The following is a 13,942-nucleotide window of genomic DNA, read 5'->3' as shown; positions in this document are numbered from 1 at the left end:
TATTTATTTAAGGAAAAGGAAAAACACTCAGTCCCCAGGATGTATGGTACACCTAACAAATGCATTTCTTTGAATCTTCAATCATTCATAATAACAATAAACTTTATTTGCATGACACCTTTCACACAAGAACTGCAGTTCGAAGTGCTGGGATAACAGGGATAAATAGACTACTATAATGTTAATCAAATGGAAAGTAAAACCCATATGATATTAATAGTATAATAATAATATAATAATAAAGATGAAAGGTTCAAATTTGTCAAGCACACAATGTGTAAAATAGAGTTTTAAAAGCCTGCATGAAAGTCCAGTTTTTAGCTTCTTTCTGAAAGTACTCAGCGAGCCGGCGTCTCTGCTGTCTTCAGCTTGTGTGTTCAGTAGCTTCTGGATGAAATTGACAAAGGCAGAAACTTGTGAATGAGGTGGGAAAAGTAAGGAACACAATCAACAGCACCGCAAACTTGAGCCTCCAAAAGTTTGACACTAACATTTAAAAAACAATCCAAACATTACAGCCTTCATAAAGGAAGCATTTTATCCAATAAACTGGATGTGTATTTACCTTCAGTCATAACAATAATTTGTCCTGGTGGAATTAATGTGAACAAATAACTGTAATTAGTCCAGTTATCCACAAGAGTGCGCTCAGTCTATCAGGGATCCACAAGAAGCACGTCTCTCTCCCGTCCCAAGCTTCACTCTCACTCTGAATTTTTTACAAACAAAATTTCGCTTATGAAGATGTTAGGCAACATTTTTTCTGCTGGAACTGAGGTCAGGTCAACTGTTAGCAGACCAGCAGAAGAAGGCTACTGTAAGCAGCGTCAGACGTAACCATCCATGGAGGTCCCCATACACACACACCAAATGAGGACAAACATGATTTCCAACAGATGTTAAACTTAATATTGTTCAGACAAACAGATGACATTTCTGTTTTTGTGTTTTATGCACATTTTAACAATGATAATGACGACTCAATGAATATTTGGAAAGGATGTGTTTAAGCACTTAAGGGTGAGAAATCAGATGTCCCCTGCTCTCACTATTGATTTAGGATTAAGAGGAAGTCATGTCAGCCAACAGAAACACACGCAGCGTGCACCTTATGAAGTCCCTTAGCAGCAAGATGAATCTTGCCCCCCACACACACATTCACAGAGTGTTCTGATGTTTTATAGAGAAGCTGCGGTTAGTACATCTCAATGTTGCTCCAATTACTAAGGCACGGACTCGTTTTGTGTCTCAGATGTGCCAAAACTGACAGACGAATGAGTGTGCAGCTGCCAGCTTGCTTGGTAATGTCCCTGCCTATGGGCAAAGCCTCATGAAACGGCAGGGAGGTTTGGCTCTGCTTGTCTGCTGACTTGCCCTGTCAGTTTGTGCTGCGGGCGCAGGAACCAGAAGCGAGAGGGAGAAAACAACTTCAGCAAAGTGGTGACAAAGCAAGAACTCTTTGTTTTCTTTCCAGATACTACTCAGGGTTTTTCAGTGTTGTTCATAGACTGTAAGAAGTGGATGTAGCCTTTGGTTTTTTAATAGTGAAGGAAATGTAGAATTGCCCTAAACCTGCATTCTTTATAATGGCCAGCAGGGGCAACTCCACTGACTGCAAAAACATGTCCAACTGCATGTCAGTGACCCGACTTAAAACATGATTCATTACCTCAGACCACATGTTCTTCAAAGGTCTTCCTCAATACAGGATGATGTTCCATCCATCCATCCATTATATTTACCGCTTATCCTGTTCAGGGTCACGGGGGGTCTGGAGCCGATCCCAACCAGGACTGATCACCAGTCAATCACAGGGCTGACACATGGAGACAGGCAGCCTTTCACGCAAACATTCACATCTACTGGCAATTTTAAATTCACCAACGAGCATGTCTTTGGAAGCCGGAGTACCCAGAGGGAACCCACGCACACACGGGGGGAGCATGCAAACTCCACACAGAACAGCTGTGACCTGTGAGCCCCCTGCACCACCGTGCAGCCGAGGATGATGTTTAGTTTGTGAATTATGATCCCATTTGGCTGCACGGTGGTGCAGTGGTCAGCGCTGTTGCCTCACAGCTGGAAGGTTCCGAGTTCGGACCCCAGTTCAGACCATTTGGGCCTTTCTGTGTGTTTGCATGTTCTCCCTGTGCATGTGTGGGTTCCCTCTGGGTACTCCGGCTTCCTTCCACAGTCCAAAGACATGCTCGTTAGGGTCATTGGTGACTCTAAATTGCCTGTAGGTGTGGGTGTGAGCGTGAAAGGTTGTGTTGGCCCTGTGATTGGCTGGCAATCACCTCTCGCCCAATGGCAGTTGGAATGGGCTCCAGCCTCCCGGTGACCCTGGGCAGGATAAGCGGTGTGGAAAACAGACGGGTGGATGATCCCATCTAAAATACATGATAAAGCATGGTGTGCTTAACAGCGTGGCGAGTAATGCGTTACCACCTCTCATCTAAATATTGTCACAGCCAAAATGCCAAACTAGAGTCTTCAGTATGAAATGGGTGACGCTATGGAACCCTCTGTGTGAATACCAACCTGTTTTTTTTCTTTCATTATATAGTTATCAAAAGGTTAAAGAAAGAGTTCAACATTTTGGTACATGCTGTCCAATCAGGCTCGCACACAGAAATGGCTGGGCCCCTGAAAAGGTCCAGTGAAAGGTGCAGTATTTCTGTTCTAATTAAGAATTGCTTATATGTAGGCTGAGCAAGGTTTCTGGTTGCCTCCGGGGGTCTCTAGCATCTGGGCCCCAGAAATGTCACCCCTTTCCCCCCTTATGGGCGGCCCTGTTTCCAATTAGAACTTTTCTGGCATAGACACCAATGAGAAGGTTAATATCACTCTCACATCATATTAAATATGAAGCTACAGCCAGCAGCCCTAGCTTCGCATAAATACTGTAAACAGACAAAATTTGGCCTGAGTGTGACCGAAGGTTACAACATTTGCCAACAAGCACCTGAAAAACTCAACATAATATTATAAAACGTATAATTATATTAAATATATTGTGGCGAGCTAGCATGGACAAAAACGTTGGGAGACAGGTTTTCTCACTTTAACAACAGCTGTGCCCCATACACTGCTCAACTACAGGTGGTATTAAAACAACACTTTAAAACAATGTGAACATCAACAGTCCCATAATGCTTTGCGCCTCACATGATGGCCCCCCTCTGGTCGCTACAATATTATACATTTATACCTTGTCACATCTGGAAAAGCCAGCCTGCCTGTCTCCCTTGTTTTGACTATTTTTAACTAAGCTGAGCTAACATGCCGCTCGCTGTGGCATTACACGTACAGATCTGAGGGTCCTATAAATGTTATTAAAAAAACTCTTGGCAAGTAAGGAAACAGGCATGTTTTGAAAATGTCAAACTATTCTTTGAGTTTCAAAAGAATGGAATAAAAAATGTGGACCGAGCCTGGCTAGCTGTCTCCATTCTTTAAAGACATAACATGCTCTGCTTGAAACAATAAATTGTGTCTGATATGTTTATTCCCGCGAAATACATTTAACTACCTTGTAAAAATCTTAGATGGTACTCTGTTTCAAATCTTAATGGATAGCTAAATTAACTGAATGCTAACTGTAGCTTCTTTGTGAACGTACAGAAATCCTTCCAACTAACCCTCGACAAGAAAACAAGTTGTGTTTTTTTTTTCACCTTGACAAAGCCGCGCTAGATTTCTCTTCCTGTTCCCACTTTATAAACTAGCCGAGCTAACCTGCTGCTGGCAGTCGCTTATGTACGGGAAAGATATTAACATGGCCTTATAACTTCTCCCCTCTCTCTAAACCTTTAAAGCTCACTTATAAACCCTTCCAATTTGCCTTTAATCCATTAAAATAAAGTTGCACTTTCACTTGCATGTCTTCATAGTGCAATGCTAACTTTCCCCGTTTCAGATCTTATGGCTATGCTTAGCTCACTTACCGCAGCTTCTTATTGCTCGTATAGATGGACACTTATATGAGTGGTCTCAGACCACTCACAGCAAGAAAGCGAATACGTGCATCTCCCAAAATGCAAAACTATTCTTTTAAATGTGCGTCTCGTTATCTTGTGTCTTTAGGTTTGCCCAGCGCCTGTTTGTGTTATGTGCTTTTTATATTCTTTGGGTTTTTTTTGGTTTTGTTTCTTTGTAAATGTTCTTTGGTTTAGTCTGTGATTACTTGGTGTGTGTTTGACCTTTACATGTGCGGTTGTTGATGACAAAAAGCACCAATGATTGTTCTGTAAATGCACACTCAGGGTGCAGAGAGCTCATTATCAGGTGCTGAATAACCTAATGTCAGAAAAGCTGTGCTTCTGGAGGCCAGGAACATGCAACTTATAATGCTCTTACGTCTTATCTAAATTCACTGGTGTGGGTTTCTTCTCTCTTCTTCTTCTTCTTCTTCCCTCCAAATAAAAGAGGAATCTGGTGGAGGAAAGTTTTAAGTAGGTTGCTTTTATTGAAGCACGAATCCTCAAATAACCTCTGGCCGGAGGATGTGCCGTTGGATGATTTGTGCCTATTAAATGAGATTTTAAAGGAAAGCTTTGTGTGTTAATGTTTTCCTGCCGAAAAAAGAAACAGACCTATCATTTCCTACCTGTTTGTAGCCCCTAGATATATCCGTCTAGTCTGCTTTTGACAGTTTATTAATTTCGCCTCCGTATAAAGCATGTCGTTTGTACATGACAGGTCCAGACTGTGTGCGGGCCGTTTGAGGTGAGCCGACTTCTACTGTCCTGGGGGCATGACAGGATATATCATCATCTATTTATGTCAACAATAATTAGCTCTTTCAAGTTAGGTTCTAATGGAAAGTTTGCTTATGCTGGAAAGTGAATTTCCCCAAATGGGGGATCAATAAAGTCTATCTTAAAGGATTTTATTGTAAAGAAAGTGACCAGATGATAAAACTGGAGATTGTTGGGTTTGAAGTTAGTTCATAAAACCCAGGAAGGACCCAGACAGGCATGCATAGGTGTTAAATACATATATTAACTATTCATGGAGAATGTGTGTGTGCAGTAGTTTTTACATCAGCAGTAAAATGGAGCAAATATAATCCTTCTTACAAGGTTGAGACATGCAGCGCTGAAAGGTCGCCAAGCTGGAGATAAACAGGTTTTATTTATTTGCTTGCCATGCACGCTCACAAACATGCACACACACATACATACAGCAATCACCATGTCTGCATGAGGAACAAACAATCTCCCACTCCAACACTTTGCCGCAGCAGGAGACCTCTGTTATAGTACTGGAAGGCGGTCTAATCGCTCCCCTGTCCTCAGCTGAACTGTGGAGGAAACCAGTCGAAGTAGTTTACACAGGAAAGCAATAGGCAGAGAAAATTATAATAACACCTTCATTCATTAAACCCTCTGCCAGCGCACACGCCCACTCTGGAGAACATCACCTGATCTTTAAATTATTTTTTCAAGCGATATCCTCATCTCACCTCTGCTGGTCTACCATCAGTTGCTTTCAAAGCTAGACTTGTGTTTGCTATTTTAAGTCCTGGGTCTGAAGCCAAACTCATAAAAGACAGCTTGTGAGTGTTGGGTGATAACCTGTTATAAAGGTGCAATTAAAAATTACTTTGCTTGTCAATATAATGTCTAACTGCCTGTTTTTGCAACAGCCTCAGTTTATCTGGAATGTGTGCGTCTTGAGAATGAGTCTGTAAATTTCCATAAATCCACACAAAGTGATTGTACTGACACTGATCCTGTGTACAAAGACACGCTTTGTAGAATGTAGAGCATGTATACTGTTATGTGTAAGTCCATGGCTGAATGCAAACTGTTGTGTAGCAGCAGTCACGTATCACCGGTCACATGTAGGAACTGTTGAGACAGGGAAAACATTTGCAGTAGATGCAGAGTGCTACGCGCCTATAAACATGTATTTGTACATCTATAAATTCATATTTGTCTTGTAGCTAGTTCTCCAGCATTTCATGTCTGACTTTTAACTAACAGTTGTCAACCCTTTCACTCTGTTCAAGTTTAAGAAGCAGAAAAAAAACTCTGAATATGAATATTTATACGTTGATTTCAAACCTGAAATTGCATTTATTGTTGTTGATCTCAATTCAGCTAAAAGGAATATTTCTCTTTTTCCCCACACTCATCAGTTTGTTAGATCAAGTGTTAAATTCAGTTAATTGTAATGCAATATATTTTTATTTATAAAGAGCCAAATTACAACAAAAGTTATCTCATGACACTTAACATAGAGCAGGCTTTAGTCATTATATTATAATAAAATAATGATTAATTATGTGAAAGAAGTTAACTTATCATGATGATAATGTAAAGGATAAATCCTCAAGTAGAAGATTAGAATAAAACATGAATGTTTATTAAGCTAATGCTTGTGAGTTATCCGGAGAAATCTATAAATAGGCTATCACAATTATTTTTCCAAAAGTCATCTGTGTAAAAAAATTGATTTAAATTCAATTTCTCTCCAGAAGTTAGTAAAAATGCACCTAAAGACTCTATAATGAAAAAACAAATATGTTGTAATTATACGAATTCAACATTTAGTGATTAACCCCTGAAATCATGACAAAGATATTTAAAAACAGGTTAAGTTCTGACAATTATTTTTTTCAACAGGAGAGTAAAAATGTATTTATTTACATATTTACACATCAAAATATAGAGAATAATGTGCCGTCATAAGCGGTGCAAACTAAAACAATGTGCGCACTCGTGCAGTATCAAGTCTCATGTCTTCTCCTTCTTAATTATCGCGTTTGAAAAATAAAATTGAGCGCAGAACAAACACGGTCGAATTCAAACATTCTGCATTTGCGTTACTTAAACATGCAGTTTTACTTTGTACAGTCGTTAAACAAGATTTTTTTAAAGCAACAACTTCTCTTTCAGTCTGTCCTATCCGCGCGTCTTTGCGCGCAGTGCGCTCTGGTGCCGAAAGGGTTAAACGGGGTTACCAGCAATCCTTTAAGCAGGCAGGTGCCCCGCCAGTCCCAGCCCAAAGCTGAACACTGACTTTTGAAAAAAAAAAAGGTTTTCCAGCATCCCAGGAGCAACCCATAGTTAACTTGCTGCGGGGAAACTCAGCGAGTCATGGTAACGGTGATGGCTGCGGATCGGTGGTATAAATAGAGCATCATCGCCGCCGAAGTGGGATATCACACTGGATCAATCAGCTGACACACATCGTCCTGACTCGCAGACTCTCACACGTGTGATGCGCTTCTGAGTTGTGTCGCCGTTTCACCTTTTTCATCTCAGAAGTTGAGTTTTCTCTTTTCTCTCTCACACTTGCTGAGCTGTGTTCCGCTGTGGAGATGTGGTGGATGCTGTTTCCACGCTGGATCTGGTTCCTGGCGTGCGTGTCACTGTTGATGGAGACCCAGGTCGGAGTTCTGCCACAGATCACCTATTCACACGCGGGCATCTGCCCCAATGACATGAACCCCAACCTGTGGGTGGATGCGATGAGCACCTGCACACGAGAGTGTGAATCTGATCAGGTAACGTCATCAAAGTAGAATTAATTATCCTTAAACAAATGAAAGTTTTAAAATCTAAAATTATTTTCTGTTTATTTTCTTCTTGTGTCCACCTGCGTTACACAAACTGATTTAATTTTTTAGTTCATCCATTTCCTTTATTATAAATGTGTGACTGCTGTCTGAAAGAAAATGCTTTCCAGATGTTCGCAGCCTCCTGAATCTGTCATTTCTCCCTTCTCCTCTTACAGCAGTGTGAGTCCTTTGAGAAATGTTGCCAAAATGTGTGTGGGAATCGGAGTTGTGTGGCAGCCCGTTACGTGGATGGGACTAAAGCCCCCGTGGGTATGCCCAAGGAAGCCACCTGTGCCAGTTTTATGTGCACCCAGCAGGGGTCTGAGTGCGACATCTGGGACGGCCAGCCAGTGTGTAAGTGCCGAGACCGCTGTGAGAGAGATCCACACTTCACCTGCGCCTCTGACGGCATGACCTACTACAACAAGTGCTACATGGACGCGGAGGCGTGCTCCAAAGGCATCACCCTGTCTGTTGTCACCTGCCGCTTCCACCTCACCTGGCCCAACACCAGCCCCTCGCTGCCCCAGGCGACCACTCTCCGTCCCACCACTGCTCCTCTTCAGGCGACCATCCCGCCTCCCACCGAGCCACAGCCACCTGTGGTGGTCAGTATCCCTGCTCACCAGACTGTGAATGTGGGTGACACAGCCAGCTTCCTGTGTGACGTGTCGGGTCGGCCACGGCCAGAGATCACCTGGGAGAAACAGCTGCCTGAGGGTGCAGAGAGGGTAGTCATGAGGCCTAATCATGTGCAGGGAAACATGGTGGTCACTAACATCGGACAGCTGGTCATCTACAATGCTCAACCCCATGATTCAGGCGTCTACACCTGCATGGCTCAGAACCCATCGGGCTCAGTGCAGGCAAATCATCCACTAACAGTGTTGCCTACAGACCCACCAAAGACCCCTGAGCCCAAGAACGTGACCCGCTGTCTGCCTGAAGAGTGTCTGAAACCCCCTGATAACTCTGAGGATTGTGGGAGCGAGATGGAGAAAGTCAGCTGGTACTACGAGCCCAAGACCAACAACTGCTTCTCCTTCACCCACTGCCTCAGCAACAACAACAGCCAGCAGCCCAGGAAGGTGTTCGACACATACGAGGAGTGTATGCAGTGCTGTGGTCCTGAGCTGTCAGGCCCTTGCGGGCTACCCAGCCTACAGGGATCATGTAAGGCCTATGAGCCCCGCTGGGCTTACAGCAGCACCCTGCGCCAGTGTCAGTCCTTCATCTATGGAGGATGTGAGGGCAATGACAACAACTTTGAATCAAAAGAAGCATGCGAGGAGATGTGCCCTTACCCGAAAAACCACCACTGTAAGGCCTGCAAGCCCAGGGGCAAGATGGTGACAAGCTTCTGCCGGAGCGACTTCGTCGTTCTGGGTCGTATGACAGAGCTTACAGAGGAGAAGGACTCCGGCCACGCCCTGGTGACTGTGGAAGAAATCCTCAAGGACGAGAAGATGGGGCTCCGCTTCTTCGGCAAGGAGCCTCTTGAGGTTACCTTCCACAACATGGACTGGAACTGCCCGTGCCCCAACATCACAGGCGCCGCTGCTGAAGGACAGGTCATCATCATGGGCAACGTGAATGACGGCATGGCCGTCCTTCAGCCAGAGAGCTATGTGGGTGCTTCCAGCCCTCGCCGTGTACGGAAGCTGAGAGAGGTCATCTCCAAGAACACATGTGACATTCTCAAAGCAATCACCAACAGCCCGCAGTAGGGACACAAACTGTACATTAAGTTTAGAGTAAGAAAAACTGAACTGACTGCAAAAGACTGGAATCTTCCGAACATTTGCTATACTGTTTTGCATTTTAGAATCATTCCTGGGAAATTCATTGGATGTTTTTCTGTTTTGGAAAGTTTGAGTGTCTCAGCAGCAGCTTCTGATGAGGAGCCCTGTGATATGACGTTATGCAGTCATTCCGTGTTGTGTGTTTGCAGCAGACCTCTTCTGTTATGGTGCAGTCATTGATTGAAATACCATGAGACATCCATCATGATCCTCTTGTTAATCCCCCTGACTCCCGCTCCTGCCATGCCCTCTTTTGCCTCCAACAGAAATGGAGGTTGCAGACTAGCATTATAACACAACAAAGACATGATTGAGTCACATTTTTATGTCCATGATTTTGCTTTCACAAATCTTTGTAGACTTCATTTGCCAGCCGTATGTCCACCGGGAACTTTGATATCCGAACACACTCTTACTCCAGACATTTTCCTCTTATGTCTCAGTTTTCATGCTGAATGAACACATCCATAAACCTGAGCAGGGCATCACATACACAGTAAAACAAGGTGCATCTGGTTTACCCAAATGATGAGTTGTAATATATTTAACAAACTGCCAATTTTCTTACAATATTTGTATCTACTTACTCTGACTCTTTGGCTATTTATTATCATGAAAGCTTTTCTTTTGTCTTGTTTTTGTGCTTGACATTCTCTCCAAGTGGCTCTAATATTTTGTGTAATGTGCAAAGAAAATAAAGATTTGAGATTTTTCTTCAGTCTCCTGTATTCTTTTTTTATATCTGTAAATGATGGAATAATATTTCAGTTATAGGGAAGACTGAAGTGTTTTATCCGATGAACCTTATGCACAGGGTACACTGACTTTATATAATAAAAGCTTTTTTCTAGCTAAGCTTTGGTGCCTCTACTTGTTGACGGACTGAGAGCAGCAGCTCTTTGTACCTGTGTGCTTATGCTGACAGGCTGTGATAAAAGAGACTTGGGAATAGCATAACCCCAGCCCAGCCTGCCCTTTACCCCATCTCCAAACCCCCCAAACAGATTCCCTCCATTCTTAAGACCCCCGTGGCATTGTAAAAACTATTTTGCTTTGCCTCTATTATCCAGTCTAATTGGGTAAGGAGCCCAGGCTGTAAACTTCAGATCCACTCCCATAGGAGAGTTATGTGTTTTATGTCGTGCCAGCAGGCCTCTCTGGGTTACTTGGAACAGGCCTTGGTGGGCTTCAACGAGGGTGTTCTACATCCCAGATGAGATTCTGTTTCTCCCATCCAGAGCGGCTGGCGAGGGAGACGGGAGATCAGCCCATGTACGGTGTTCCTTTACTGGCAAAACCACCAGGGAGCTCAGACCTGCACTTCAACAGCTGTTGAGCCTCCTGAGCAGAGAGATATTAGATCTGCAGCACCTTGGACAACATGTGAGAGCAAAATAAACATTTGAGATATTAACAACATAAACCTGGCAAAAGGAAAGAAAATGCTTGTTTAATCTCATCCTGACTCTTTCTAATCTTGTTTGCTGAAGTGATAAAAACTTATGTTCACACCATAGAGAGTATAACAAGTGGCAGAGGCTTTGGGTCCGCAAAGTTAGGCATATTTGGAAATGCCTTGAACCTGCATTATTTTGGATGGGGTCAGAGGGCGACCCCGCTGGTTGCAAAAAAAGTCAGAATGAATGCAAGTCTACCAGAAATTGATGTCGCTCCTCACTGCATTTATCACCTCAGTAAACATTTCCTAATGAGTTTAAGCTCTCGATGGCTTGTTTTAAAGATACAATCTTGAAGAGTTCAACTTTTGTACTCTTGAGCGCCTCCCACTGGCCATAATCGGTAATTACGAGAGCTCTCTTCCCAATTTGACCAGACGTCTCTGACTCTTGATTTTCCTCATGTTCATTTGTAGACTGTTTGCTTCATCTGAGCGTCAAATTTGTTTTTCTTTGGATTTTCACTTATTGTTGAAGTTGTATCTGTAGTCATCGATCTTTTCTTTGTTTGTTCAGCCATAGTAGATTACCGTTTCCTCGCAATGCTTACAGAAACCGGAAGTGTAGCCACTTAGCTCCGCCTACGCTCTCTGACAGACCAACCACTGCTTGCTGATGGAAAACGCGTCACTAACTGGGCGCGCTTCTGATTTTTGAAATGTCGCCACAGATACCCATTCCATAAAAATACGATATACTGCAAATGCAAAGGCTTTCATCAGTGGGTCATAGGCTCAATCACTATGTTCATGTTGTAAATTATGGTCCCATTAGAATCAAATAATCAATTGAACACGGTATGCACTAGGGGGTGACTACCTAGTGATTGACAAGTAGCCCCCAGCAACCTTAAACAATGCAATCAGTTGTATTAAAAGATACCGGGAGGAGTCAGCTGCCAGTTTTTTTTAAAAGTCTGTTTGCCAAAATTAGCGTCCCAATTCATATAACAGTTCCAGTGTATTATTAATGCACCCTGCTAATCCAACTAGTGCTAGCAGTAACAGTTACAGTTGATTTCCTTATTTCTTTATTTAAAAGGGACAAAGCACGATAATGAACATCAGCACCAGAAACCAGGTCAAAGCTGCGTACCTCGGCAGAAACATATCCTGAGCCACAGCCACCCACTCTGTGGTTTAAAGATAAGGATGTCTATAAACAACACACTGGCACTTATAGAGAAACTTTGGCATGTAACGGTAATTGGTGGTACGTAGTTGCACACCACCTCTTTTGTGGCTTGGATGGAGTCCAATTGGTGAATTTGATAGAAACCGTTGGTGCAACCTGCAGTTCAGCTGAGGGGAGTAGTTCAACTATCAAACTAAAACCTCTCAAAACAATCACAAACGCTATCAATTATTTTTCTTCTTCTCTGATTTCCCAGCACAATTCCATTAAAAAACACCTTTGATCACTTCAATGCGTCGTCTGAGGTCTACAAAAGCACAATTTATTATCAATTAAAATTCGGCATATTCGAAACATCTGTGATCCTTATTTTTCAAGCACTTTTATGCTTTTCTACCTCTAGTTGGGCCAAGTAAAAGGTACAAGAGTTATGCTTTGATATGCTGTGCAGAATTTTCGCTTCGATTTTTTTCCTCTCCGGCTCGGTTGATGTGATGGGGTCATTGCGTTCACGGGCTCAGTTCACACAAGGCAGGATAGTCAGTGTGGTCCATGTGAAATTCAGATGTAGACTTGCATCAGGTAGAAAAGACACAGCTGACAGCGAACACCGGGACAGTAGAGACTGTTCCACTTTGTGTGTGTTTCTATTCGAAGGGTCCATGTTGTGTATACAGAGGAGACCTGACAGTAGCACATGTTGAAGAGATCAGCTAGCCGGGTGGTTTAAGACCTTTGATTCATGACCTGCATCTGTTATGGCCATATCATTTGGAACGTCTATTGAAAAGATACAGTAGCCACTCACACGCATTGACGAGAGATGAACAGGATCCCATGGCAGTATATCATCGTGGGACAGCAGCAGCTGAAAGGTTTGAAGCTGGTAGGTGGTAGCTGCTCTGAGGCCAGGAGGTTCAGATCCTTTGCTCTGGATGGGGAAATGATGTCACTTTCCTGAATCACACTCAGAGTTGGACTCGAGTGAAGCGCACTACCTGTAAGTGCTTCTTTGACAGTGATTACAGACCCTCACATGCTACAAGAAATGATTCAATGAGTTATATGCATGGAAATATTAACTTGTATAAAAGCATTGGTCAAATCGTGGTATTTGGGAGTTAGCCGGGTTTTAGTATTTGGTTGTGTTGTGGTATTTGGTGGCTTCTAATTGGTAGATTGGTGTGATTCCCGGCTTCTGCAGTCCACATGTCTTAAGTGTCCTTGGGAAAGACACTCCCGAAAACGAGGCCATCCTTCCTTTATAGTTCTTTGTGAATGTAGTGTGTTTACCATTTTGTTATTTATTCAGTATTTTTTCAAAGGAATTTGTTGGTTTTGTTGCATATGGTTGTGTTGTGGTATTTGCTACCGTTGTCATATTTGGTTGTGGAACTGGGTTGGATTTTGGGTATTTAGTTGTACTGTGGTATTTGGTTGTGTAGTACTATTTAGTGGCTTTGTTACATTTAGTTGTGTTGCAGTATTTGGTTGGGTTTGGGTATTTAGTTGTGTTCTAGTTGTTGTTTTTGTGGATTGGTTATGTTGAAGAACTTAGTTGTGTTCTGGTATTTGGTTGTATTTTGGTATTTGCCGGTGTAAACAAGTAAAGTTTATCTCTTATAGCACCATTCACAGAGCGAGGTCACAAAGTGTTATTTTGTCACATTGTGATGTTTGGTTGTGTTGTGGTATTTGGTTGCAATGTCATATTTGGTTGTTTTGTAGAACTGGGTTGGGTTTGGGTATTTACTCGTGCTGGTATTTGGTTTGGTCTTGGTATTTGTTGTGATGTTTTTGGTGGCTGTTTCACATTTAATTGGGTTCTGCTATTAAGGCGTGTTGTGAAATGTGTTGTTTCACAGCAACTTGTTGAAATTTGTTTTGTGGTATCTGGTCGTGTTGTGGAAATTTGCAGACTATGTCACACCTGGTTGTGTTGTGGAATTGGGTTTGGTTTCGGTATGACGTTGTGTTGT

General features: G+C 42.7%; 1 protein-coding gene across 1 annotated transcript; it reads left to right on the top strand.

The window, feature by feature from the left end:
- The first annotated feature begins 7,330 nt into the window (after window positions 1-7,330).
- On the top strand, window positions 7,331-9,297 carry LOC138593867 (WAP, Kazal, immunoglobulin, Kunitz and NTR domain-containing protein 2-like). The gene is made up of 2 exons (XM_069664951.1): window positions 7,331-7,516; window positions 7,747-9,297. Exons 1-2 carry the CDS (start codon window positions 7,331-7,333, stop codon window positions 9,295-9,297), a joined length of 1,737 nt encoding a protein of 578 aa, XP_069521052.1.
- The last annotated feature ends 4,645 nt before the right edge of the window (window positions 9,298-13,942 follow it).

Source organism: Semicossyphus pulcher, unplaced genomic scaffold (assembly GCF_022749685.1).
Source record: "Semicossyphus pulcher isolate SPU_LCO1_2020_fin unplaced genomic scaffold, fSemPul1.0.p SCAF_16, whole genome shotgun sequence".
NCBI classification, from domain to species: Eukaryota; Metazoa; Chordata; class Actinopteri; order Labriformes; family Labridae; genus Semicossyphus; species Semicossyphus pulcher.
Note: the sequence above shows the minus strand (reverse complement) of the source record. Positions and strands in the feature narration are given on the sequence as shown.